The sequence below is a fragment of the Anser brachyrhynchus genome (genome assembly GCF_964034855.1).
Source record: "Anser brachyrhynchus genome assembly, chromosome: 3".
Taxonomy (NCBI): domain Eukaryota; kingdom Metazoa; phylum Chordata; class Aves; order Anseriformes; family Anatidae; genus Anser; species Anser brachyrhynchus.
Window position 1 is genome coordinate 10,281,672 of NC_137696.1, and position 27,760 is coordinate 10,309,431.

Sequence of the window (27,760 nt, forward strand, 5' to 3'; positions counted from 1 at the left end):
TAAATGTACATTAAAATAGAATTGTAAAAGCAAGGGGAAAAAAAGTGAGATGTAATGTGTGTTTTGTTTGTTTTTTTTAACTGGGAAAAAAAAAAAACATTTTTGTTCTTCTTGCTTGCTTTACCACCTTTGATTTTTATTTTTAAGTTTCTACTTGTTTCTCTTTAGGTTTTGCGGATACTTTAGGCACTTATGCCTATTAACCTTATTCCATTAAAACTATATGCTGATTTTAAATGAAGCATGCGTGTTTGCAAATTGTGTGATCACAAAATATGCGTGGTAGTCTTATCACTAATAATTCTGGATTACTTGCTATAGCAGTACTTTCGTAATGGTAGGCTTGATTTTTTGTTGTAAATTTTCTTGCAAGTTTTGCTTTGTTGTAGCTGATAAATCCAGTTTAATATAGAGAACAAAAAAATATAAGCTTTATTCTACTTTTCTTTTGAAACGTTTTAACTTTTTTTTTTTTTACATTTAGAACTATGACAATTTATGCTCCAGTTGAGCAGCAACCAAAGCTTGGGAGAAAAAGAGATGAGTTGACAGAGGTATGGGTTTTAGTGAGTTTCATTTGTGTGTTGCTTTAATACTTTGTTTTTTAATAATGTCCACAGGTTAGGGTACAGAGATCAAGTTCCCTACTCTATCTTAATCTAAGTATCATCTGTAATTTGGAGAGTGCATACATAAAATGTGTGGAAACACTTTTTCTGCTTGGTTGCAGAGATGGAGATTGAACTCAACTACTGTGTCATGGTTGTCTGGTTATAATCTTGTTTTTAACAAACCATAAGTGATGATAATTCTGAAGCCTAGATCCCCCAAAGAGCCTCTAAATAGTATTTTTCTTCTTAATTTTCATACTTAACTGTGTTAGCATACAAGAAGAAATGATTATTTTTATAAATGTCAGTGATCATGGAATAACTGTTAACGATAGCTTTTTTGTTCACTTTCAAATCTTCACCAGAGTTTGTAACAAAGGTAATTAAGGACTAAGCTACTATTTTGTAGGTTTTTTTTCTAGTGAAAGGAAGGATGATCTGAAGTCATTAAAGGGAATAAAAATCGAGTGGCATGTACAGCGTTACTTAATATCCCCTCTGAAATGAGGGTTAAAAATGGATAATCCCAGGATGATTTTTGTCAGCAGTAAAATGAAACGTGGAAATTGAAAAGATTGGGATATCACTCTGGCAATCAAGCACTGCAAAGTTAATCCTTTTTCTTTTTTTCTTTTACAGGCAGAACAAATTATATATGATCATTTTTCTGATCCCAAGTTTGTCGAGCAGTTAATAAAATTTCTGTCTTTAGAAGACAGGAAAGGAAAAGACAAATTTAATCCTCGCAGATTTTGCCTTTTCAAGGTAAGTGGAGTTCAATAACTAAATTGCTTCCTTTTTGTAGATAATTATCTGAGTGTGGAAAAGCCACAGTTCTGGGCTTGTCTCTCACAGTTGAGAAATACTGATTTAAATGTATGTTGCTATGATTAATCCCATTAATCCTTTCTTCTGATTAACTACTTATGGAAACAGAATAATATAGAAGTCTGTAGGTGCTTGTATGTAATTCTGTTAGAAAAGCAATGTAATTTCACTTTCTGCATATTGAAATCTGAAGTGTTTCACAATCATACATTCTTCTAAAGAAGATTTAGACTGATAATGACTGAAGACCCTTTCACATCTTGTTTTACAGGGCCTTTTCAGAAACTTTGACGATGCCTTCTTGCCAGTTCTTCAGCCCCATTTGGAACGCCTTGTGTCAGACTCCCATGAAAGCACCCAGAGATGTGTTGCTGAAATTATAGCTGGCTTAATAAGAGGTTCTAAACACTGGACATTTGAGAAGGTGCTGAAGTAGTGTCTTTGAGTAGTCCTGAAAGTTAAGGAATAAGTTGGAATTATTAAACATGTTAAACCTATGAAGTTGAGGGCTTCTGATGTCTCACCAAAGTCCAAGAAAGGACTAGAAGACGTTGCAATACTTAATGCTTCATTGCCAAAACTTGAGTGCAGTTCATAGCTCAGTGTAGTGTCTGTATACTGCTAGGTGATAGTAAAATGCTACAGGGTATAATAAAGAAGTTTGCTATTGAGTAAGTAGCAAAGCTGACCTGGTTTGGCATAAGTCTGCTTATGTTCACCTCAGACAATGACATCTTTATTTAGCCCAGACCTAGCTGTCTAGATTACTTTAAAATGCATTTTTGTAATTAAAAGTAATTCTAGGAGAACTGGATTTTTAATTAAGAAAAAAGAAAAAAATAAAGTCCTTTGGATGTGCAAGACTGCTCTCCTACCAAAAGTAAAGTGTGTGCAGTCTCTGTGTTTGTATTGAAATTACTGGGAATATGTTGCATATGGAGTCCACAGTATTTCAAAACACCTCGCAAACAGAATTAAAATGATTCCTGAGATCTTAACTCTTGTACTGGTTCCCTTTTACAAACATTATAGAATAGCTGCTTCTAGAAATGATGTTCTTTCCATGTTTTGAGAAGATAGAAGGAATTGGGTTCACACAGGTTAGGCAGCCATTTTGTCCTTAAATAGACAAATCTTGTCTTTTGCCTTTTTGCTGAGCAGGTGGAAAAACTTTGGAAGCTTCTCTGTCCATTACTTCGAACAGCTTTATCCAACATTACAGTGGAAACATACAATGATTGGGGCACATGCATAGCAACCTCCTGTGTAAGTAGTACGTTTTTAGTCTTGTAAAGATATATCCAGATGATATAGCTTTTTATACAGATAATGTGTAAATAAGAGCTTTAGAAGTGTTTGGATATATTTTATCAGCTAAAGCTGAGAGCTGTAAATACAGTATGAAACTACCACTCATCTAAAATCTTACAGCTTTTGAGGAAACTTTGCTTTCTTCTGCCCTTTGCAGACAGTTAAATGTAACATTTCAGAAAGGAAATAAAGCCTTAATTTTCTTTCTAAGTATTTTAGAGGAGCTGTATAAGGATAATGCTCTTAAAGTGTGTGCTTACTGTGTGTTTATCACTGATCACTTTTTTTTTCAAATTACATTTACTTTCTTGAAAGATTATGCTGTGAAAAATTAGTCTCTAGGTATCTTCTAATGTAAACTAAAATGTCTACACACTGTGGTGGGCTGGGATTTGTGGGGTCTGAGAAGGAGGGTAAATGATAGGCCACAAATATCTTGGATCAGTACTTCTTTGAAGTCACTCAGCAAAATTTTGCATAACTTGTCAGCCAGAACCCTGACAAATAATTAGCAAAATTCCTGTGTCAAACATGATTATTCAAATATGTCAAAAAAATGAGCTAAATTGTTTTTCTGTTCCAAATCGCTATTTACCAAAGAGTTTAAAGCATGTTTTCATTTGTAGTTTCACTGTACTTTCTGCATACTGAGCTTCACTCTGAAAAAATTTTGCACTTGCTTGGTAGAGTAAGCCCAAAATATGCCAAGAAAATCTGTCAAAACTTTGCTTGTTTATACATTATACAAATCCCTGGTTTGTTTTATATCTCTGAAACCTGTTTATTTTTTAGGAGAGCAGAGATCCTAGGAAACTGCACTGGTTATTTGAATTGCTGTTGGAATCTCCATTGAGTGGTGAAGGAGGATCATTTGTAGATGCATGGTAAAATTTTAACTCTTCTGTTGTGGCTGAAGGAAATAAGAGCATGGATAAAATACACTGAGACTGTATTGTGCCAGATGGTTTGTAGAGGCAGGAAGCAAAAATACTCCTTTTCAGTCAGTTTGCCTATCCAATGGCAGTTCCTTCATTAATTTTTTTTTGTGCCCTTAAATCTAGTTAATAGAATGCTGAAGGTTTGGAACTAACATAGCAGCAGTACTGTTCTTTAATTCTGCAGTGTTTACTGGTCTTTGCATGAAGCTCATTCAAAGATGCTTTTATGCATTGATGCATTCAACATTTAAAACAAGGCTGGGGCGGGGGGACAACGAGAGAAGGGAGGAACAACTTGGTATGATTACAGATGTATTGTTCCTATTTCTAGCCGGCTTTATGTACTGCAAGGTGGCCTTGCACAGCAAGAATGGAGAGTACCAGAGCTGTTGCACAGACTGCTGAAGTACTTGGAACCTAAACTCACACAGGTTTACAAAAATGTCCGAGAGAGAATAGGAAGGTCAGTGTTCTCTTCTGCAGTTCTTGCTTTATTTATTTCTTCTGTTCATAGTATTTGGGTAACTGAGTAACTTAATAGCTACAGTGAAGCGGTGACTTATCTCTGTGTGAATTCTGCTATATAAAAATCACCTAAGTTACTGTTAACAGACTTGCTTCAGAAACTTAAGATGGCTTCTCCATTTTTACTTCATGTATATGGTTTATTATTTTTATGTATGAGATCTCTAAAGCTCTTAGAAACAAATTTACTTTGCTCAGGGCCTAATTAATTAGCTAACTAATTAATTAGCCATAACTATACAGGGAATTCGTTAAAGAGCATTTTAATGACTTAAGAGCTGTTTGCACATCTGTTTGGGGGAGGGACAGTTGTGGTTCAGTGACTATTTAGCAATGCTTGACTCACATATCTACACAGACAATGTGTGGAATATATGCTTTTTTTACATAACTTTGAGTGAAGATAAGAGGAATTTGATTTTTGATATCTAGTACTTACAAGATCAACAAATTGATTTCTCTGAACCATAGTTGTGCTAAGCATGTTGTTTCTTTGCTTTATTTTAGTGTGTTGACCTACATTTTCATGATAGATGTTTCCTTGCCAAATACTGCTGCAACTAAGTCTCCTCGTGTCCATGAATTTACCACCCGAATACTTGAAAATCTTAAACCCCTCATGGAAGCAGATGAAGAAATTCAAAATCATGTTATGGAAGAGAATGGAGTTGGAGAACAAGATGAGAGAACTCAGGGCATTAAACTCTTGAAAACGAGTGAGTTACCCCCCATTTATAAACCTCATTAAGTATGTTAGGATACGATGATTAAGGACTGCAAATCATATAGTTTCAATACAGAATTGCGCTTCACAGATCTGTGCTGCAACAAGGAGATACCTGTTTCAGGTTTGAGGTTTATAATGTCAACTTTAGAAGGTCCAATGTAACTGCTAGCGCGGGTCCACTAATGTAGCCACTCCTAGGCTACTCTAGCAATGAATTAGATGTATAATTTGTTGGGGGATTGTTATTATTTTTTACCTTCTTATTCAGTGATCAGCTCTCTTTGTTAAAATAGTTCTGAAATGGTTGATGGCAAGTGCAGGACGGTCCTTCTCTACAGCTGTCACGGAGCAACTCCAGCTTTTACCCTTGTTTTTCAAGGTATCCACTTTAATTGCTGCTATATTAGTCATGTTTGAAAACGTGATGTTACATATGAAGTTATAAGGCACTTGGTCAAAAAGAAAAACAATATCAGCAATGGAAAACATGCATATTGATGAGGCCCCAACTATTTTTTTATGCTAATGTACACTTACAGCTGGTAATTTAACCTGCTAAATGGTTTCCTGAAAATAACGAGTTGTAGATGAATGGTCCTGTATGTTTGTAATCTGGGGTGGAGGGGTGGGAATGGAACATGTTGAATTAATGAATGAATGAATGTTTCTGTTCTAATACTTCTTTAGTATTTTTTTCCTTTTGTTCCATGATTGAGCAATTCTTTCTAGATGGTGGCACCTCTAATCCTTTGTATTCTTTCGTGAAGTTGGGTCATTCAGTGTTGTATATCTGAAATAATGCATATTTGCATGTCTTTGCTTTGTATAAACATCAGTCAATTATCCAACAATAACATGTTACCACAAACTGAAGTTTACTTGCACAAAAAGGAACTTGAAATACTAATAAAGATTTCAATTTTGGACCTACGTCTGAAATACTAAATGAATTGGATCTCACACCAGAAGAATTGCTCTGGGGAACAAAATGCGTAATAGCACCCATTTAGTCCTGAAGAGCTTCATGCTAGCCAGACAATTTGGATAATACATGGTGCAGTACAGAAATGCTTAACTCTATCAGGTAGACTCTTTCTGAAGTGAACAGGGATCTCAATTCTGTTCACTTATTTTCAAGAGGTTACTGCTGAGAATATTTTAACATTATATTGATTCATTTTTTTCCTAGATAACCTAGGAAAATTTCCTATCATTGTCCTTCCAAGAGACTAAACTTTTTCCAGGATTCAGTTGTTAGCAATGCTTTATTACTGACGTTAGCTTTTTCTTTTTTTCTTCCACATCTTTGATCTTGTTCTACAGATTGCACCAGTAGAAAATGACAATAGCTATGATGAGCTCAAAAGAGATGCAAAGATGTGTTTATCATTAATGTCTCAGGGTTTGCTGTATCCTCAGCAAGTGCCTTTGGTACTTCAGGTGCTAAAACAAGTAAGTCTGGTCAAAACAGCTCAAAGCTTCAGGCTTTCTGATGCGTTGTGCAGTAGCTTTGTTATTTTGTTTGTTTGATCTAACCATTATTATTATAAATGAATGTTTAAATAAAAAATGTATGCTTTGGAAATTAAGAGTGCACGAAACAAAAAATGTCTGAAAGAGGAAGGTTACCTTAATTTCAACTCTTCCCAAAAGCTTTTTTAAAAATATTGTTAGCTTTGTCTCCTACTTGGTCTTCTTCACATTCTTGTTTCTTTTAATATTTATTATATATTTTTTACTTGTAGACGGCAAGAAGCAATTCTTGGCATGCTAGGTATACCATATTAACCTACCTCCAGACCATGGTGTTCTACAATCTCTTTATCTTTCTCAACAACGAAGAAGCAGTGAATGACATTAGATGGCTGGTTATAAAACTCCTGGAAGATGAACAGCTTGAAGTAAGTAATATCTTTTACGAATACAAGTAATGTCTTTCACAAATACAAATTCTGTACAAATACACAGAAGCGAAGGCTTGTATTAAGTGACATGAGTTTATGTATGTTTGATCATGTTCAAGCTCAGCGAAGAATCTTCAGCGTTAACCTACCATCTGCTCCATTTCCCCTGCACCGTTTGCAATGCTTTTTGTTTTTTTTTGGTATGGTATTTATTTATTGGTGGTGGTTATTTGTATTTGCACTGTTAGCAAATATCAATGAAATCCTTCTTTGGGATGTTTCAGTGCTTTTTTCTTTCTAGAAGAAGGCAAAAATTGTGGAGTGTGATACACCTCTGCCAAAATAAAAGTCCTGCTTTAGTTCTTCCTGAAGCTACATTTAAAGCAGCAGTTCTACCTGAGATGTGAAGCTTACTTTTGTGAACAGGGAATTGAAAATAATTTGAATATATGAGTTAAAACTTATGGCTGAAAAGGTTTGACATTACAATCTTTATAAGTACATGTAAATACTTAGAGAACAGCACTTAGACTGCTTACCAACCGTGCCAGTACTAGTCTTCATATGACCTCTCGTGATTCGTGTCACTATTTGTTTTAATGATCTGGAAAGCAAAAGCTGGCAGTCCTAGCTAAGTTGTTGCACATACCGGTCAGAACACTTACCTCATGATCTCATATAATTTAGAAAAATACCTTTTACTCACTTTAATATACTCTATTTAATTATTTTTAATGTAGAAAAGTATTCCTCTGTACTGCAGAGATGCAAATCAAAAACTTACCTGTGTTCATAACCACTTAGGATCATGATGTTACCATGGAAGCTTTCACATTTCTCTGAAAAAAAAATCTGGCCTGTTCTTGAAAATAATTGGCAAGGTGCAGTATGTTGCAGAGTATTATTTATTTATTTATTTATTGTTAAATGCTGGATTTTTAAGATGAGTACCATTTCAGTAGGACTCCCTGCTTTAAGTAGTGTTTGGTATCTTTACCCTGTGGAACTGAGATTTTTTGCTCTCGGTTTTCAAGACTTTTTTTTGCTTATTTTGATAAAAGGTGCCTGACCTAATCATCCTGCCCACCTTGTTTTTTGTTTTAATATACAGTTTACACTTTTAATATTGCTAGTATTTTTCGTTTGTTTTTTCCTTGTTGCTGTTTTGTAAAATGATTGCAAAGACTTTCACAAATGACAATCTCAGATGGCTACGGTGAACGTGAAATAGCAGTGTGACAGCAATGCATAGTGAACATGGGTGATAGGACAGTCTGGCTTCTGTCAAGTACAAATTCCATGCATCCAGCTTTAAGCATATGTGTCGAGGATTAAAGGGTGCTGTACTTAAATGGAATTATAGGAAATTCTACTTTGGAAGGTCAACGGACTTGGCTGGACTGCTATGGCTGTAGGCACTAATGTGACCCTGCTGCTAGTAAAGGGAAAGAGAAGGCAGTCCAGAAAATTGTCTCTGTGTACAGCAGTATAACCAGTGCTGAATGTCATGTCTAATTTTCATGCAGTCAGTGCAGATGGAGGGAGCAGCAGGAATGATTTGCTGTTGGGAAGCATGTTTTGCAGTAAATTGTTCTACGTACTCAGAAGTAGAGAAGTGAAAGTGACTGTGTTCAATCTCAGGTTATAAGTTTCAAGTGATAACTAAGTTAATCTGAAAGCATGCATTTTTTTACAATTTTATCAGCCAGAATTCAATTTATAAAAATATGAAACCATATGAAACACCTACCCAGATAGCTTCCTAGATCAATATACTATATACATAGTACCTACGTGTCTTGAAGAATTTTCCATATTACACTGCAATATTACAGTAACTGGAGTATTTTCTTTTTTGTGTAAATTGTTCCTTGCAAATACTACACGTAAGTTTTGCTTGTGCTGTTGAATGGTGTTTGCCTTGTTACTTTTTGCTTTGATACTGTGATAGTTTTGTAGACCTTGGTCAGTCAGTTCTGAATAGCACCTACCAAAAAAAAAAAAACAAAAAACCATGCTTGGATGCTTGGTTGGAAGTGTGTTCTTCTGCTGCTCCTTTTAGGTTTTTGCATTCTATAAATCATGTGAGTATGATGATCTGTAAATTATTTAGTGTCAGATGTGGTGATTGATTAGCTTCTTAATGTCATTTTAAAGGCTTTGCTTCTAGGTATTCCTTGCAGCAAAGCATTCCTTTTATTTAGATTATTAATTTATAAATGAAAACAGTTCTAATACAGCGAATAATGATGTAAACAAGTACAATTCACTGGGGAGCTTGCTCACTTTACAGCCAAGCTTCTTCCTGTTCTGCATTTTGCATTAGCACATCATGTTTCATTTAATAGCTTGGCTCTTCAGAGACTCACAAATTGCTGATAAGCAATTCTGGCACATTTTCTCTTCATATTTCTTTATGCTGTTAACAAAGTAGATTATGTTTGAATAATATGTTGTAGAAATTTAAGTGAAATGAAGTGAAGTCTCAAGAGCTTATTGTTAACTTACTATGTTTAATTATTGTAGCACTAGCAGCTAAACTCACTGCTTTGTGGAAGTCCAGAACACTATGTTCAAGGATATAATTTATTATAATCTGCTACATTGGATTCAGAGTGTTGGTGGGTGTTTGTACTCCACATAGACAAATGTTCTGTTTACAGTTGGTGGTAACAGTATGTACTCACCAGTAAATCTGTCAACTGCTGTCAGTGTTTCAAGCTGATTTGGATTTCGAGTTAGTAAATGTTCTTGTCAGCCTGCAATTTATTTTAATTTGGAAGAGAGTTCCTAAGGAAATCCAAACTAAATATGGTCTTACACTTCTATAACTTTATGCTCTGTGGGGGTTTTGAATAGATGACGTGAATTAGTAAGACTGATGGGGTTATACTTGCTAGCAAGTGATTGGGTTTTAGTTGTCTGTACTTGTAATCCACTAGCAGTGCATAGTAGCTATTTTATAAGGAATGGGAAAGCAAATCTATTTTGAATGAATTGGCAATTAGATGAAAATTGAGTTTAGTCTCGTTTGTTTGGGTTTCCATGTTAAAAAGGAATATTTTTTCCTGTGATTCCATTTTTATTCCAGTAGTTTAAAAAACAAACAAAAATTCACACACAAAAATACTGTTACTCAGGTCAACCAAGTAAATAATGCTGGAATATTAAGGAACTGAATTGTTGATCGTGAAGCACTGAAGTTAATCGTCATTTATTAACCTCATGTTACTTCTCAAAAAATTCTTGTGTTACGGGTAGAACAGAATCAGCTTGGATGACATTTTGTGAACATAGGCTTTTGGAAAGGCTCTTCTGCTTTTGTCAATTCTAATGTCTTCACATACATGTAGGTCATGGGAGGGAAGAATGCTTTTGAATAAAGTATACTTTTTTTTTCTTGAAAAAGAGCTAGCATTAATACAGAGACTTAAAAATTTTGTAAAGCAGATAGAGAATTTGGGATGGGTATCGTGTTTTAAAGGTATTTTCTAACTATGTAAAGTTAATCTAGTCTATGATAGGTATTTCTTGACAATTGAGTTAAATTACAGCATTTGCTTAAGTAGTACGTCACTTTCTAACAAATTATGTAAAGGTAGTTCTGTATTGCAGTAGAACACTTTTTTATTAATTTTGTTACGAGCCATATGGTAAGCTAGTAGTTTATTATCTGAGATAACAGGATAGTATTTTTAAAACGTTTCTTGGTCAGAGTTTGGTAACTTGGCCAAATCAGATGTGCCTAAAAACATAATAAAAACTTGTTTCTTGCTGTTCATGTTTGCTTAGTAACCGTGGTATGTGCTGTCTCTGGTTATAGGTGAGAGAAATGGCTGCTACCACTCTAAGTGGTCTTCTACAGTGCAACTTCCTCACTATGGATGCTCCCATGCAGACCCACTTTGAACAGCTGTGCAAGATGAGGTTGCCAAAAAAACGAAAGCGAGACCTGGGTTCAGCTGTGGATACAATTCCTTCTGGTGGTAAGAAGATTGTTTCAGACTAAAACCATATATTTTGAGAGCAGCTTTGGAAGAAATAAAAAGTTTTTGCTACTCTTAAATGGTTATTCTGCAAGCACTCCAGATAGAATTGGGTTTATCCTGTGATTAAGCAATATTTAAAAATAAACACAAACTCGGAGAAACACAAGGCTGGTTGCCCATGCAAATTTTTTTCTTTCTAAGCATTCGTAACCTGTAATGGGTAACCACATGTTCTTATGTACCTTATTCTCTGTTTCTGTGAATACAGTGCAGTCCTAATCTTTGAGAAGTGCTTTGAGAGTTTGCTATACAGCATAAATGATGAATAAGAATACTACAAAAAAAAATACACAATGTATTCTTAGGTTAAATTAATTTACTACTTCTCCCAGAATTAAAACTTAAGAGATTATTTGATTTCCCCTGTACACACTTGACATAGTTAAGATGACGGGGGATATTTATTTCCTCAGTAAATATAATTTCTTAGCTGCCACAACATGTTTTCACTGCTCACCTACCTTATCTTCTGTTTGTTAGCAGTGTGTTTTTAACAAAACTTAGTTAACCTTTGTTAGAGGCCTGGCTTCCTGACCTTATAATTAGTGTGTCTGGGTCACGTTCCTTTGACCCAGAAAGACTGAGTTTCCATGTCATCAAGTAGCTCTGATATTTGAGAGAACGTTCTTAACTTGGGAACAATGGAGATATAGCTCATGAGTAACTTACTGTATAGATACTTAGGTTCTTTTATCAAAGAAGCTCTCTTGAAATGTTTATAAAGTATACAGAAGTTACAGAATTTTTTTACACATTCTTCCACTAAAAATTAAAGATGTAAGAAAGCAGAAGCAAGGTGGAGATCCACAGACTTCTGTGAATTAGACTATACAGTCTGTAAAACCATCTGGTTTCCTGCAGAGATCTTTGTAATGTTCCAGGGTTGTTGTTGCTTTTTGTTTCTCTTTTTTAAAGAAAAAAAACTTTAAGTTTGACTGTCTCATGAAGTGATGGCTTAGATAAAATAGTTGCACCTTACCAAATGTAATATTCTGTAATTGTAGACTTGGTTAAACGCCATGCCGGTGTGCTAGGACTTAGTGCGTGTATTTTGTCAAGTCCGTATGATGTACCCACCTGGATGCCACAGCTCTTAATGGATCTCAGCGCCCATCTTAACGATCCTCAACCTATTGAGGTAAAAACACTTCATTTTACTCTTTAGTATACCATGTCTAAAATATGCTTATTCATCTGCTTTCCTATATATAAATTTAAAAATGCCATTAAGAAACTTACTTTCTGCTGCTTTGTATTAAGTATATAGTTTAATTCACAGACAGACTTTCAAGTATTTCTGTGGGATTCCTGTTCTTGCTTTCAAACTTAAAGCTTAAAAAGCTGCAAGAGCTATACCTACAGTGAGGAAATAGTTTTGCTTGTCTTTTTTTATCTTAAAATTGTTACTTCTATATATACCTACAAAGATAGAATTGGGGGGGGGGGGGGGGGGTGCCTAGAAAATATCAAACTGAACAACAACAACAAAACACTAAAATTTTTAAAACAAGGTTTCATAAGCAACTCTAGAAATGAGTTTTTAGTGAAGCAGTTACTTTAACTATATTTTTGCTTTGTGTATTTTGTTTTCTTGACCTTTTCTGTGTTAAACATGAATTTACTTGCTGAAGGATTCCTTAGATTTAACAGACTTTGCTATGGTGTGTTTTCCTGAATCAAGAAACTGAACTGAGTGGACTTAATTATTTTAGTAACAGAAGATTGTTGTTCTCTGATTTGATTTTTCTGCGTGCCTTCTGTTTTAGACTCATCCACTGTTTCTCATGTTTTGAGACCTGAACCATTCCTTTGAAAAACTTGAGGAAAAGGGGAAAACAATTTCACATATACTTCACAAGAAGCTATTAATTTTTTTTCAAATTTGAAATTGTTGGTCAAAGAATTCATTTTGTAAGAATGTTGGAATTGTGATGCTAGTCAAAAGACTATAACCAGAACTGAAAAAATTAAAATACTAAATTCTTCAGAGCCAGTCTAGCTTCTGTAGCTGCTCAAACACTTCTCTCAGTATTATTTTTGTTTAACATTTGTTTTGCCATGGAGCTTAAATCTACAATTGATACAGATCAATACTGATTGTCTCCTGTGCAGATGACTGTGAAAAAAACACTGTCAAATTTCCGGAGGACCCATCATGACAACTGGCAGGAGCATAAACAGCAGTTCACAGATGACCAGCTACTAGTGCTTACCGACCTCTTGGTTTCACCGTGCTATTATGCATAGATAGGTAAGATTTTTTTTTTGGCATAAATTAACAGAAACAGCGGTCTTATGAAATCTACTCTAGCTCTCCAATCTAACATAGTGTAGGAAGGAATCTTTCAACCACAGGGAGAATGCCGTCACCAAATACAAGCTCCTTGCATCCCCAGTGTTCTGTTCAGGATCAGATTTATTTGGGGTAACTATTGTTGCCCATTTTTTTCATGTGTCCCTATATTACATTAGAAATTTGATAGGACACTCTTCTTGAATATGGGTGTTCCCTCTCACCATTTTGTGCCAGTTGGCTGCCTTTCAAATGCATGTCAGTTTCACTAGAGGCCAAGTGCCTGATGCTTTGTACTTGTGATATCTCTGAGGACTTCAGCCTGCTACCTGGTACAGTATATCTTCTAGGTGTTATGATGGGAAATAACCATGGACAAACTGTTCCCTCTTCTGCAGTATGGCTTTCCTAATAGGTCTCTTCACACAGACATGTCCAGAAAGAGCAAATTCAATCCCAGAGTTTCTCTTAGTTAAGCTGCAAGATTCTGATGTCTTCCGTTATGTTTTGTGACGGTATTTGAAGATAAATTTTAATTTGTTTTCATTTTGTTCTGTGGTAATAGCATGAAGCAGTAATTGTGTTTTGAATTATTTTTATTTCAGGCTTCTCCTGGAAAAATGAGGATGTGGGAGCCTTTCTGCAAAATAAAGGAAACTCAGAAAGAAATTTATCATGTAGAAAACTTTGTGTGGGAAATCCTGATGCCTAATCAAAACCACTTTTAAATACATACATAAAGGCCTGGTACTATTCAAAAAGAATTTCACCTCCCTGGGGAGCAGCTGTGGGAGTCCTGTAGTCTCCCTGTAACTGTGTTCATGGAGCCTGATCATGAGTTTATTGAAAGACCCTTTTCATTGGCCCACATTACACATCAGTCTTGTTCCTGCTTTATTGCACACAGTGACTTACACTGCACATTTCTTACCCTCTTTTTCTGACCCTTCTTCCCAGCTGTTTCTGACATCCAAGCTATGCAGAAGCAGAGAGTGCTGCAAATCAGAATATACTCAGTGAAGATCTCCAGTTCTGTTGATGCATCTTGTTATCTAGTCAACATAAAAGACCAGGAACTTAATCTTTCTCAGAGTTTATTTTTCACTACTTGGATTTCAGTGCCCGTCAAATGAAGGGCTCTATATCATTCAGTCCACCTCAGGGCAGGATTGCCTTTTTGTATCTTGTTGAAATGTAAATAGCTGATCTTGTCTGTGCAGTATAGATGATGGCAGGACAAAATGTGGGGAGTGAAAGCTCTTACTGCATGGCCAGGTCTAGATAGCTTGACCACGTGTGGAATAAAAATCTATGATTATCTGCATATTTTTAAGGGTGAAAGACTATGGGTATTTCTACATAATTAGAGCCCACAGGTAAGAAATCATGGACTATGAAGTGAAGGTTGAATTTACAGAATGAAATGTATGTGTAGTGTGAAAAGGCGCTGAATGGCTGACTATTTTTAACTGCGTGTGCTCATAAAGATTGTCATTATTTGAGCAAGCATACCTCGCTCAAAGATTGTGGAAGCTCTGTATGTTTTTTTTTTGCCTGCAGCTTTATTCAGAGACTGGTATCTATTGGCTATTTAACAACATGTTTAATATGTGTTACATAGTTGTAAAAGACTGTATAAATTGTAGAGGCATTGCATTGGCAAAACATTGTACAGTTTGCAACCTTTTACATAATACCATTGTGAGATTAATTTGTAAAGATTCATACTTAGATGTTAATACAGCAGTAGTTCTGGCTTTTGTATCAAATCAAATGCCATTATTAGTTTTTTAAATTATTTTCTTTAACAGAGTATCTCTTCATGTCTAAAAGGCAGAGGTTTTGGTTTGGTTTTCTTGTATCTCATTTATTACTATGTCTCATTCAGATTTTAACAAACATTTGTGGCCATCTCTAAATGCTGACATCACATATTCTGATGTGATAAATTCATAGAATGTGAGGTACATGGAAATAATGCGTAAGCTGGTGTGTTTCAATTTTCATGCAGACTTACAGGAGCACTGACACATTTTGAGTGATCTACCTGCTGAGTGTGTGACTCATTCCAAACTTCAAAGCACAGCAGTGTTCCTGGTGCAGTATTTAATGAGTGTCAGCACACAGATGTAACCACTGTATAGCGTAGTGCCAAAATTATTATTTCAATTGTGTATGTAGTTTAAGACCCAATAAATGGATTGTTTGTAAGACCTTTTTTTTTTGCATTTCTGAAGTGGAAATTTCTTATCTTGAGACTGAACTTAAGGTTGTTTACTGTGCTTTTTAGCTTTTTGTATGACGTGTGTGTTTATCATGGAACTTGGCACTGAGTTAAGGCAGCATTAAGGATAATTAAAGATGTAGTCCTAATGAGTGGGGACACTAGCTTTTATATTTTTACATGAAAATATCTTGCACCTGGTGAGACTTGCAAAAAAAATTTTTAAGAAGTATGCTTAAAATTGGAAAAAATGTTATGTCTAAAAAGCTAGCTTGAAGTAGAAGATTATTTTGCTTAAATGAAAGTATTGGAAAGTATTTGCAGCAAATTATGATCTTCAAAGTACCTGTTGGCTGATTAACTGCTATCATAGCAGACATTATCTGTGTTGTTTTGTCATCACCAGGAATGGCCAATAATAGGATCCAGCTCTGCTGCTTTTTGCCATAGTTGGGATTTTATTTTCTTGTGTGTCTGTAGTCACTGCAGCTGGAATTAGTTGTGATGGTGAGGATCCAGCCTTGAGTAGGGAATCATTCTCTAGTCAGAGCTATGGTTGCAAATAAGTAGGTGGTATTATTTCACAGTAACTGTCTATAAATTGGTAATAAATTACTGATGGGATCTGATCCAAACAGATCCCCCAGAAAATAGAGTGCCTGTTCAAAGTACAGTTCTGTAGGGTAAAATGTGGTAGTATGAACAAACTTGGACTGACTCTTTGTGGGCAAAAGATTAAATTAAAGCCTCTGTTCTGAGGATGTAGGAATAACTTTGAGTTATTTGTCACATACCGTAACTTCTCTGCTGCTTTGGTTCCCTACCTTTCCCCAAGCAATCTGTGCACACAATCAGTTCTGGGCTTACCATTACTTTGCTCGATCACATGATGAAAGAGGAGAGTGGGGTAGAAGAACACTCAGGACTTCATCTTGCTTCCCATTACTGACTTTCCATTATAAATCACTGCTCTCAAAGGCAACCTTATGGCCTTTCCTCAAGAAACAAGATTGTTCACAAAGCTTGCTTAGCCTTTTTTTTTTTTATTGTTAGATTGAATAGTTGTTGAGCACTTAATGACTGGTTCTGATGAACTGTTAAGTAACATTCAGTCCCCAGTCTCTATTCTGGCATGGACATTTCTGGGACTTTTCTCCTAAGATGGACTGTCTTCTGATGCTTTCCTCTGTCTCCTTGCAGCTCTCAAAGTAGGGAAGAAACAGCTTGGCCTTGCCTAAAGCCTTAGAGATGAAAATGCAATGACTCAGTTTGCAGAGGGAGACATTTCAAGAGTGAGAAGATAGCTTTATTCCCCTTGAACAGTAAGGGAGATGAAAAAAGGTGTTGGAGACTGTCCGGTATGTCCTTGATAGCCTTAGTTGACCGTTTGTCAGTCTGCAAAAGCAATCTCAGTGACCACCGTGCCTTTTTTTTTTGTTTGAGTTACAGTGACTTAGTTAGCTACCTTGCTAAATTATTAAGAATGGAATAATCGCCTATGTTTACATAATCAAGTGGGTACATCTGCATTTGAAAACCTGCTGAAATCACGGCAGAGGCATAATGCTTTTGATAAGACTTGAACTGGTTTTGGGTGGCACTACAGACTCAGCATTGGTGGGTTATGTTACTAACAAGATAATCTGTGTATGGATTTTAAGAAAATGAAGGAGGAAAAGGGATGAACATCCATGTATCTGATATGGAACGTTATGACTCATGTTCTTTTCATGTCCACGTTTATGCCCTCTCATCTTTTTTACTTCTTAAACCAGCCTACTACTGGGAGTTCTGTCCTTGGTACACATGTATGATGTCTCTCCTATCGATTTTTCAGTTAGGCGTCCCCAGCATCCCATATTCTCCACTCAGTCTCACAGTTTCTTCCATAGCTTCAGAATTCCTGGAATCCTGCAGCAGAGACTCTGCTTTCCTTTTCTACTGTGCTGTAGAAGAGACAACCTGGTAAGGTGAAGGGGGGAGAGGGGGAAGTATTGATCCATAGAATGTTTTGTTAACCATTGTCCTTGCAGGATTTTAACTTTAGCCCTGCTGTGAATTATCAACTAATTTGTTTTACATTCTCACTGGCATTGTGCAGTAGTGGGAATGCAGCATTTGTGGATTCCCCATCACAAAATACTTGCTGTACAGTCACATTGCTACACAGGTTTGGGGTGGGGGACATGTTTTTCCAGTGAGGGGGGGATAAGTTAACCTAAACCTAACTTAGACTTTGAGGTTCTCTGCAGGCTAGAGGTAACCATGCTCTGGGGAAGAGGTTTCATGGTCTTTAATCCAGCAAGGTACTTTTGAGGTGCTAGGGCAGAGGTAATTTCAGCCTACTGCAAGGAACTGGCAGTTCTATTACAGAAGAAAACTCAAAACTGTGTGGGAGATGCAGAATATTGCTAAGATGTTTAAGGCAATGCACACAAATTATGAGCAAATTACACCTGGTTTGCTCTGAGGGTTTTTTTCTTCTCTCTTGGTCAACAAGTGCCTCCCAGAGCTATTAAAAGATATTTAGAATTCCGTGAGCTGAGGTTAAAAAAAAGGTTACTGTTCTCTCCCTGGGAAGGACAATAACTCTTAGTCAAAGCATTCTTGAATCAGGGGTTCTCCCAGCACAGATGAAAGCTCAGACAGTTGCCTACAAAAGTTGCTAGCAAAATTATCAGTGATTTCTGATGGATTAGAGCACAGTGATTAGAGGAATTCTTTGTATCCTGAAGGGGCAGACTGTTCAAAGAGTGAAAGAGAGAGCCTTGCGGGTTATGATATTTTTCTAATTCTAGGTTGGATGTGTTCTTCAGCCTTTGCTTGTGGAAGTTAGGCCTACTTTTCCTGCTTGGGCTCTTAGCACCATCACTGCAGATATTTTCTATAAATTAGCGGGGCAGACTTTGCTGCTAGAGAGGGAGGAGGGCACCCGCTGTCCTTGGGGAATAGTGAGAGGTGTACAGGGAAATAGGAGCAATCATTTTTGATTGGTATACACCTTAAAAAAATAATAAAAATAAATAAAATAAAAAGGCAGTAAACTCAATAAATCTGTTCTGACATTAAGTCTAGTGAGATTAGCAATAAATTTACGGAGTAGCCTCAATGAGTTCATGCAGAAAGGTTTCTATCGAGAGAAAAACTTAAAACCAGTATATTCTCCTTACCTGGCTTTTACTTCTATTCTTCTGGGTTAATTCGCCCTTTTGTTACTCCAGCATCTTTCCCCTAAAGCTGTTTTGTTAAAATGATGAGGCACTGACCCACTTTCGTTGGGGTAGGGGGCGGGCAGGCTTCCACAATTAAAGTAACTACAATTTCTTGTGGTAAATATGTACAAGATTTGACACTTCGAATAAAATGTCTTGGGAACAGAATTTCGCCTCGTGCTGAGAACTCTGACAAATATTTAAGATGCCTCATAGTTCTAGAGAGCTGGTTTTTTACAAATTGGTTTAAGGAAGGCCTTGAGAGTGCTATAAAGTAGGAGTTAATATCCTAGTACCTTGTGTGAGGTGCTGCAAAAGTTGTTGCTCCTGTGATTGCTGCCTTGCAAAACCTACACTCATTTTTTCCCCTGCTCTTGTCCCCCGCCCCAAACTTTGGCAGTTCTTTTAAAAAGGGGCTGAACAAGAGGGACCGTGCAGTGTCTCACTTTCCCATGGAGATGTGTGCTGCCTCAGTTCGTCCCCTCGCTCCCAGACTGCAGGACCTGTGTTCCAATGAGTTCCCTTCTGCTCACTGCCTCCCGTAGTCTTCATGGGCGCTCAGCTGAGTGCATGCTGCTATCTGCAGCATTTTTGAACACGTCACTGAAGTTCTATCCAGGCTCGTGCTTTTCTACTGAAATGTTGGAGACTTGCAGGCTATAGTAACTGCTAACACCTATTCCTTCATTTCAAACTACAGTTCATAACTATAGAGGTATAAAATACCTAATAAAACAAAAACCCTTGCTTTTCATGTGCCTAAATCCTGTGTTAATGAGATGAGTGACAAGCTAAACTATTTACTATTAGAAAATGGCAGATATCTGGCATTTTGCACATAGCTAGTTCTAAATACCTTTTTTGTAAGGTCCAAGTCTTACAGATCTGAAAAGTGGATTTAGTACTCAGGCTCTCATAGAGTGGTTTCAAAAGCACACATGAGATCAGTCTCTTGCTAACTCCTTTAAAACACATGGGCTTGCAAAAAAAAAAAAAGTCCCATTAGGCATATGCAGTTTTCCTTCTATGTGCGCTTCTACCTGCTAATCTAGTAACTGAGGGAAATCAGGAAGTCTAACTGTGGTCAGCCAAGCTTGAGCATTTGGCCAAATAATGTAATATTTGGAATTACATTAGCCTTTCCCATCTTCTTAAAGGACTCACATTTTTGCAAGAGGTTGTGTTATTACTATTTTTTGATAAGTGACACCACAGAAGTAGTCAAGTCTAATGTAGACTCAGGCATTAGGCGTAATGTGAAACTAAGGTCCAAGTTCTTAGTGTCTTGCTTACAACTAAGTGCAGTACATTGCCTGCTCTGAAAGGATGCGGGTATTGTGTTCACATTAGTTTTGCTTACAGAGAACAATCATCTCTGTTTCCTCAGCATTAATCGCTTTGAAGTAATTGACTCTTGCATTACACTGCTGTTTTGTCAGTCTCATTTAATCACAAAGTTAAGCATGTTCTGATGTTCATAAATAAGAAAACTCAGGGAGATCGCAGCTCATCACTGAAAAAAAATCATACTCAGAAGGGCCAGGATTCACCCACAGAACTCAAATTAGCTATGACTGGAGAACAAAAATACAAGCAAGAGTGAAAATAAAAGTGATAGGCAAGCTGAGAGGCTTGAAGTCCCAGGAAAACATGGATGTGATGTTCTGGGTTTTGTCCATCTTCATTGCAAGTAGTTTAAGAACAAAAACAATGTGAAATGCCCCTGACCGAGGTGCCCAGGTTGCAGCCTGCTCTGATGGCTGCTAGCTTTTCCCAGCAGCAGACCACATAATAAGGCTGGACGGATTGCCAGCTGGAGGTTGTGCTTAGCATGCAAGGCTTGTTGGCCTGCCTGCTCTTGTGAGTCATAGGTTTACTGAAAGAAATTGCTCTTAGTTTTAGAAAGAAATGTGTTGAAAAATAAACTACCAAGTAGCATTGACAAGCTGTCAGATGGCAATCTAACACTCTTGTCGCTGCCTTGATGCTTCTGCAAAGCACCACCATCCTTCTGCAGGATCGATGAGGGTAGAGGAAGGTTATTAAGATGATATCCAGATTGATATATATGAGTCTATGTGGGAATGTACACTATAGGACAAGTGCCCATGCAGAAGTCAGAAGTACTGCATCTGCTGTATTTTCACAGCACTTTTGTGCCTTTACCTGGCTGGACTTTCAGTGAGAAAACAGCAGAGATGACTGACATTGAAGTCCTTCTGTTGTGTCTGCCTACCACGGCCCTTTGCGGGTTTGGAGAACGTGTGCTGAGTCTTTCATGATCACCTAGCCCATGTAAGTGATTCCAAATGATCCACTTAATGTTGAGACATCCAATACACCATCACTTCACAAATACAGCACTCCCATTTAAAGTATTTAATATTTATACTGTATTTGTTCTTTATCCATTTACTGCTACTATTTTTTTTAAATATTCTTATTTGCTACAGGAACATGGATGTTTCCTTACTCTAGACTCTGCACCAGCAAGGAAGGGTATTCCAACCCTGCTCAGTTTGCACAGGAAAGCAGGGCAGAAGTGCAAGCAAGAGAAGATGCAGCATGCAAAACTGCCTTAACTTTTTATGGTAAACAGTTTTGTTTTGGGGCAGGTATAGTACTGGTGTTAAGTCAACACGGAAGAATGCTGAAGCCTTGAGTGGCCAGCTGTTGACTTGGTGTCCTGTTAAGGGCAGGGCTGGGACCTGACTTGTCGTAAAACCTCCAGCTGCATTCTCTGCGCTGGCTTCTCGGCTTTGCAGTGCCTGTCCCTGGGCTGGGGCTGCCGGTGCCCAGTGCAGGATGGTGCTGCCGCTGGAGGACGGACGGACAATCTGACATGTTAAGGTGGAGACAGGTGGAAATCGCAGGAAGGACTAGATCAAAACCGAAGTCCAAGGGCACTAACTTGAAGCAGCCGGGTTTGGGGCAGCTGCTGCTCGAGCATCACCCCCGGCCCCTTTCCCCCCGGGGCTCTCCCCGCACCCAGCGGCGAGCTCGGGCGCTGACAGGCCCCTGTTCTCTCCTCGTGTCTCAGCGGCTGCCGAGGGGCGGCCGCGCCCGCTGTCGCCTCCTTTTGCTCTCCTCCTCCCTCTCGCCCGGGGTCTCACCCCCCGGCCCCTCAGCCTTTCCCCGGGGCGGCGGGGCCGCGGCGCTGCCGTGGGGCCGCCGGGGCGTGTGCGAGCTCCGCGGCCTCGCCTCAGCCGCCGGCGCCGCGCCGGGGGGAGCGGGGCGGGGGCCGGGAGGCGCCGCCGGGGCCCCGGCGCCGAGCGGGGAAGGGGCCGGGCCGGGCCGCGGCGGCGGGCGCCATGGCGGGGCGGGCGGCGCCTGGCCGCGGGCAGCCCTGAGAGAGCGGCGGCGGCGAGCGGCCCCCGCCATGGGCCCGCCTCGGCCGCGGTGAGGCGGCGGGCGGAGATGAACGCGTCGGGGCGGCTGCCGGCGGGGGGTGAGGAGGAGCCCCCCGGCGCCACGCTGCTGCCGCTGGGCGGGAACGGCAGCGCCGCCGGGGGGCTGCGGGAGGGCACCCACACGGCCACCCTGGCGGCCTGCGCCTCGCTGCTGGCCCTCGTCTTCTGCCTGGGCTCCTACGGCAACCTCATCGTCTTCTTGTCCTTCTTCGACCCGGCTCTCAGGAAATTCAGGACCAACTTCGACTTCATGATCCTCAACCTCTCCTTCTGTGACCTCTTCATCTGCGGGGTGGCCGCCCCCATGTTTGCCTTCGTCCTCTTCTTCGACTCGGCCCGAGGCGCCCCGGGTACCTTCTGCTTCGCCTTCCACCTCACCAGCTCCGGCTTCATCATAATGTCGCTCAAGACGGTGGCAGTCATTGCCCTGCACCGGCTGCGCATGGTGCTGGGGAAGCAGCCGCACCGCGCCACCTCCTTCCCCTGCACCCTGCTCCTCACCCTGCTCCTGTGGGCCACCAGCTTCACCCTGGCCACCCTGGCCACCTTGAAAACCCGTGGCTCCCGCCTCTGCCTGCCCATGTCCAGCTTTGCCAGCGGGGAGGGGAAGATCATCCTCTACCTCTATGTCACTGACTTCATCTGCTGCGTGGCCGTGGTGTCCGTCTCCTACGTCATGATCGCCCAGGCCCTGCGGAGGAACGCCCAGGTGAGGAAGTGCCCGCCCGTGGTGGCCATGGACACCTCCAGACCCCAGCCCTTCGTGGGGCCCCCTTCCGCTGGGGCTGAGGAGGGCATGCAGAGCGCCTTGCCTGCCTTGTACAGGAACCAGAGCTCCAGCAAGCCACAACACATCCAGACGCACAGCTACACCAAGCACCTTGGCCTGCCGCCAGCCCCTGCCACCAGCCGACTCCAGCTTGTGTCAGCGGTCAACCTGTCCGCAGCCAAAGACTCTAAGGCAGTGGTGACGTGCGTCGTAATTGTGCTTTCTGTCTTGGTGTGCTGCCTGCCCCTGGGCATCTCTTTGGTGCAGGACATGCTGTCCAGCAGTGGTGGCTTTGTGCTTTACCAGTTTGAGCTCTGTGGATTTACCCTCATTTTTTTCAAATCTGGATTAAATCCTTTTATATATTCCCGCAACAGCGCTGGACTTCGGAGACGAGTCCTCTGGTGCCTGCAGTACCTAGCCCTTGTCTTTTTCTGCTGCAAGCAGAAGACAAGGCTTCAAGCCATGGGCAAAGGCAGCCTGGAAGTCAATAGGAATAAGTCATCCCACCATGAGACCAATTCAGCATACATGTTGTCTCCAAAACCTCAGAAAAAGCTTGTGGATCAAGCCTGTGGTCCTAGTCATTCCAAGGAAAGCGTGCTGAGTCCCAAGGCATCTTTTGGGCATCAGCACTATGCACAGAGCAGCTCAACCCCCATGAACACCCGAATTGAGCCCTATTACAGTATCTATAACAGCAGCCCTTCCCAGGAAGTGAGCACCCCAAATAGCTTACAGCCAGTGAACTCAACTTTTGGATTTACCAAATCCTACATTGCCATGCATTATCACACCACCAATGATTTGGTGCGAGACTATGACAGTGCTTCGACCAAGCAGATACCGGTACCCTCAGTGTAACCTTGAGAAAGCAGTTCTGATTCTGATCTAGCTGGTTTAGTGGGTCCTCATCTTTGCTTTTGTTAATGATTATTCTAAACACAGTTATACTGTGTTGCTCTACTGCTGCTAATTTAAAAAAAAAGGCAACAACAACACTAGTATTAATATCTAGCTATTTGCATTCAAAGTGAATGCTAGGGTATTACTTCTGTGTTGTTTTCTTGAATTTCTGTGGCAAGTCAGAGAGGGCAGTATTTTAGACTTGTATTTGGAATCATTACACGAGGATGTTTTTGTTACAAAATTTTACCAATGGACATGTTAAAAAGATGTTAATGCTATAACTACGTGATTTGCTACGTTACGAGACAAAATATCTCAGAGTACAATCTGAGGCTGTGCCAGAAGTATTATCTGTTAAATTGCATACTTGCCATATTTTCAGACAGGAAGAATTGGGAGGATGCTGGTATTTTAATACTTAGGTTTAAACTTGCATTTGCAGAAGGTTGGAAGAATTGGTAGTATTTAGTTGTAGCAAGTGTCAGTAATAATGAAATTTCCATGAATTTCAGCAGAAGTTTAGGATTTCAGCCTTTCAGCTTTCCAAAGCAGGATGAGGCATTTTACAAACAGCAGTATGCTGCCACTGGGGAGGGAATTTTGAGAAGAGTTGTGCTACCATAATGAACCTCTGAAGTGTGTGTATATATATGTTAATTTCTGCTGTACATTTATTTTAAGGATTGGTGCCATTATATATCCCAAAATAATATATTTGGAGAAGTATTTTTCACTTTCTAGAAATAACCGTCTGATACCAATTACATGCTTCATTGAGGATAAATACAAGCATTGCAATATTATAATACTGACACCTATTAATAATGCACTTACCTTTGGAGTATTCTAATTCATAAACTTACACGAAGAGTAGTGTTGCTGGTTGTGTTTTCGTCTGACTACTTAAAAGCAGGAAATGGAGAAATGCAGCCGTGATACTCATGACAGGTAAAACTGACAGCTGTTAACAACACTTTTTGAAACATTATGACCGAGTAACAAGACGACTACAAGTTTTTGAGATTTTCTTGGAAAGTCTACCATCAGTTTGATTTAAAGACTAATAATGTGTGTACTCATACACTTTATCTAGTGGTTGACACAGTGAACAAATAACAGAAGTTAAATATTTTTTATAAATTCAACCACTTGTGTTGTGTAATGTGCTGTGGAAATTCCATATGAAACGGAATGATCTGGAGGCATTTAAATTCTTGACAATTACTGCTTTAAGTGGCCAGATCTTTTCAAAGCAAGCAATCACCTGTCAGCTTCTATTGACTTCAGCAAAGCCTTAGTATCTCCAGAATAATTGTGCCACAGACTTTTGGTGCCTCGTGATAGGAAAATGCCACATCTTTAACAAAATGATAGTGATGGAAAGATGACTTGTTACTTTAGAAACAACATTTGCATCATTGCCGTGTGTAAGTTGTTGGTTTAGGCTATTTGTTGACTAAACAATTTTCAAGATTTTCCTGGAAGACTATTACATTATGAACACTGTTCTTTAACACTCTGAATTTTAATTAATTTTAAATAATTCAAGACAGCTTTATTGCAATAAAATGTTCTGAACAACTTTCTAATACAAATGTAAAATTGAAATTATTTCAATAAGTCTTTTCTCTCTTCCCAGATATTTTTCTCTATAAACTAATAACATGGTTCTTCCTAAAGTAATTACAAAAGATAACTAAAAGATCTGTCTTTTTTTTGTTGTTGTTTTGTTTTTGTTTTCCTTTTTGTCTTTGCATTTGTCTTCAGTACAGAACATCCTAATCTGGGGGAAAAAAATATGTGAGATTTGTTTCCTTAACAGAAATTACAATTTCAGATTGGAAAGAGTATAGGGCAAGGCCCCAGAAGCAGTTGCGAGGTGGGGTCCTGTACGTACCTTGTGGAAGTTAAAGATGTGCGTTAGGACTGGTTTTGACACATTAAGCAGTTTTTGAGTTTGCAGCATGTGTGCCCAATTCCATACTGTGCATTTGTTTTGGATCACATGAACTTCATCACATGATAGAAAATTAAATCCTCCTTACCTTATTCACAAAAGTAATTTGTGTTGAGTACTCGTGGGAATGAAGGGAAGAAGGTACAGCTTTAAGACAGAAGGAGGTTTTACTGCTTTTATGTGATGTGTGATTAAGACAAACTAAATGAAGCTCCTCAAAAACACTGTGCAATATTGTTCTTCTGTTTAGCCCCTGGTGCCAGTTGTGCCCTTTAAACAACCAACGTGTTAATAAGTTTATAGTGTCAGATAGGAAAGTGTAACAACTTCAATCTGTGGTAGGAACAATATCTGATTAATTTTTCAATTCTCTTTATTAACTTCTGGGGGAGATTTATGAATGTAGTAAAAAGGAGTGATTTGATTTTGAAAACAGGTAGCCATGACTTCTTTGAAGTATGATCTAAATCCAAGTAATCATTTATATGATAAAAATTACTTGCTTTAGACTCTTCTGTGGTCTATCTTTTCTTTTTTTCCCTTTATTCCCTTTGTAGTATTAGTACCATCTTCTGCAGAGCACAGAACCAGTACAGCATAAAACACGACTGCGAAGTGTGAAGTTAAAATATAAAAAGGCAATTAATTGGAAGCAACAGAGTGCTGGAAAAAGATGGAAAGTGTATGGGAAGAGAGACTGAGAAGAGAGTAAGTAACGTAAGTATCTGAATACTGAACAGTTTAGAAAAAGTAGGTCTGTAGTTAGGGCGATCCATACACGAGCAAGAAAGTATCTCGGGAATATGGAAGTAGAAAATTCTAAGACTGATAATGCGCTGCACTTTTCTTGCTGCCCGTGTATATGCTATGGACCTCCTTGCTGCAGAACTATTAAGAAAAAAGGAGGAAGGTTTAACAGGAACTTCATGTGGGTAGTATGACTACCCAGGAACCTGATAGTTAATGCCAACACAGTTTAGAATGGATATGAAATGTTTGCTCCAGGAATTAAAGCATTCTTGATTTGTGGGGTTAGGGTGAAGCCATCGTGGTGGAATAGGTTTTCCAATATACATTTTCAGTGCATTTTTCAGCATCTTCTGAAGTCACTGGTGTTGGCCACTGTCACACATGTGGTACTAGACCAGGTAAAGATAAGTTATTTGGATTTGCTCATCTTATGAATGAATCCAGGTTGTGGTACACTAAATGGTTTGTTCTCATCTGATACTTATTTACTGTCGTGGTTTGTTGATTTCACTTCAATGTAGGAGTTAGATCAGCTGATTATTTTTTTCCCCAAATAAAAATTAAGTAGCAGTTGGTGATGGTAGCGACTATGCAGAGACGGCACTGATTCCATTTGAAATGGATTAGGCTGGTTGTGTCAAGTGAAACTTTCTTAAATTTAAATATACAGATTTTTTTTGCTTATTGTTCAGAGGTTTGCGTTAACACTTTAAATAAAGCACACACCAGTTATTTAACAGGAGAGACTGACACACTCGGCTAGCTCTTTCTTGATCATCTGGTTGTATATGTTAATCTGCAATTATAAAGGATTTAGGTCTGTCCTCTTCCACCATGTAACCAAATGATACAGCACTGTCGATTTGCATCTCTTGGATGGCTACATTAAGTAAGTCTTTAATCTTTTCTTGCTAAACCACAGAAGGAAAGTTTTACCTGTCTACTACTGCAGTTTGTGTCTTTCTTGTACGTAGACATAGTGTAATCTATATCTGAAGCTGTACTAGAACAGAATCTGAACTACGTCCTTGTCTTTGAATGTCACCACTTTTCATTATTTCTGCAATAATCTCCAAAAGATATTTAGGATATGTAGTGTGACTCAAGCTGTTCTTCCTTTCAGGTGACATCCACAACATTTTAAGAAATGCTAGAAATAGCTGAAGAAAATCAAACAAGCAGAAATGAAAGACTCTTCATCAGTGCTGGGATCTCAGCCCTTTGGATAATGGATTATTTTTTCAGGCTGAATAATGTGCACCCTACAGAACTGTTAGTAACTTCCCATGGGATTGATCGGAGACATGCCCCAGTTGCAACACAGCAGGCTTTGCAGAAGGTAA

The 27,760-nt window shown here is 38.9% G+C and overlaps 2 protein-coding genes across 5 annotated transcripts in view; both read left to right on the plus strand.

Moving 5' to 3' along the window:
* Positions 1-15,397, plus strand: part of PSME4 (proteasome activator subunit 4) — a 77,322-nt gene extending 61,925 nt beyond the window's left edge. For all 4 annotated transcript variants that reach the window (XM_080587494.1, XM_080587493.1, XM_080587491.1 and 1 more), the window contains 14 exons: positions 485-554; positions 1,251-1,376; positions 1,711-1,863; positions 2,601-2,705; positions 3,543-3,634; positions 4,020-4,151; positions 4,721-4,929; positions 5,234-5,319; positions 6,264-6,392; positions 6,686-6,841; positions 10,668-10,830; positions 11,898-12,031; positions 13,006-13,144; positions 13,792-15,397. In XM_080587494.1, the coding sequence (XP_080443620.1) occupies positions 485-554; positions 1,251-1,376; positions 1,711-1,863; positions 2,601-2,705; positions 3,543-3,634; positions 4,020-4,151; positions 4,721-4,929; positions 5,234-5,319; positions 6,264-6,392; positions 6,686-6,841; positions 10,668-10,830; positions 11,898-12,031; positions 13,006-13,140 (1,690 nt within the window). In that variant the 3' untranslated portion in view covers positions 13,141-13,144; positions 13,792-15,397. The remainder of the gene's footprint in view (positions 1-484; positions 555-1,250; positions 1,377-1,710; positions 1,864-2,600; positions 2,706-3,542; positions 3,635-4,019; positions 4,152-4,720; positions 4,930-5,233; positions 5,320-6,263; positions 6,393-6,685; positions 6,842-10,667; positions 10,831-11,897; positions 12,032-13,005; positions 13,145-13,791) is intronic.
* Positions 15,398-21,911: 6,514 nt separating this feature from the next.
* Positions 21,912-23,826, plus strand: GPR75 (G protein-coupled receptor 75). The gene has a single exon (XM_080587569.1). The coding sequence runs from the start codon at positions 22,040-22,042 to the stop codon at positions 23,663-23,665; it is 1,626 nt and encodes a 541-aa protein (XP_080443695.1). The 5' UTR covers positions 21,912-22,039; the 3' UTR covers positions 23,666-23,826.
* The last annotated feature ends 3,934 nt before the right edge of the window (positions 23,827-27,760 follow it).

What these genes read in the sequence shown, in the direction of transcription:
- GPR75 (XM_080587569.1), top strand. Translation starts at nt 22,040, where the DNA reads ATGAACGCGTCGGGGCGGCTGCCGGCGGGGGGTGAGGAGGAGCCCCCC.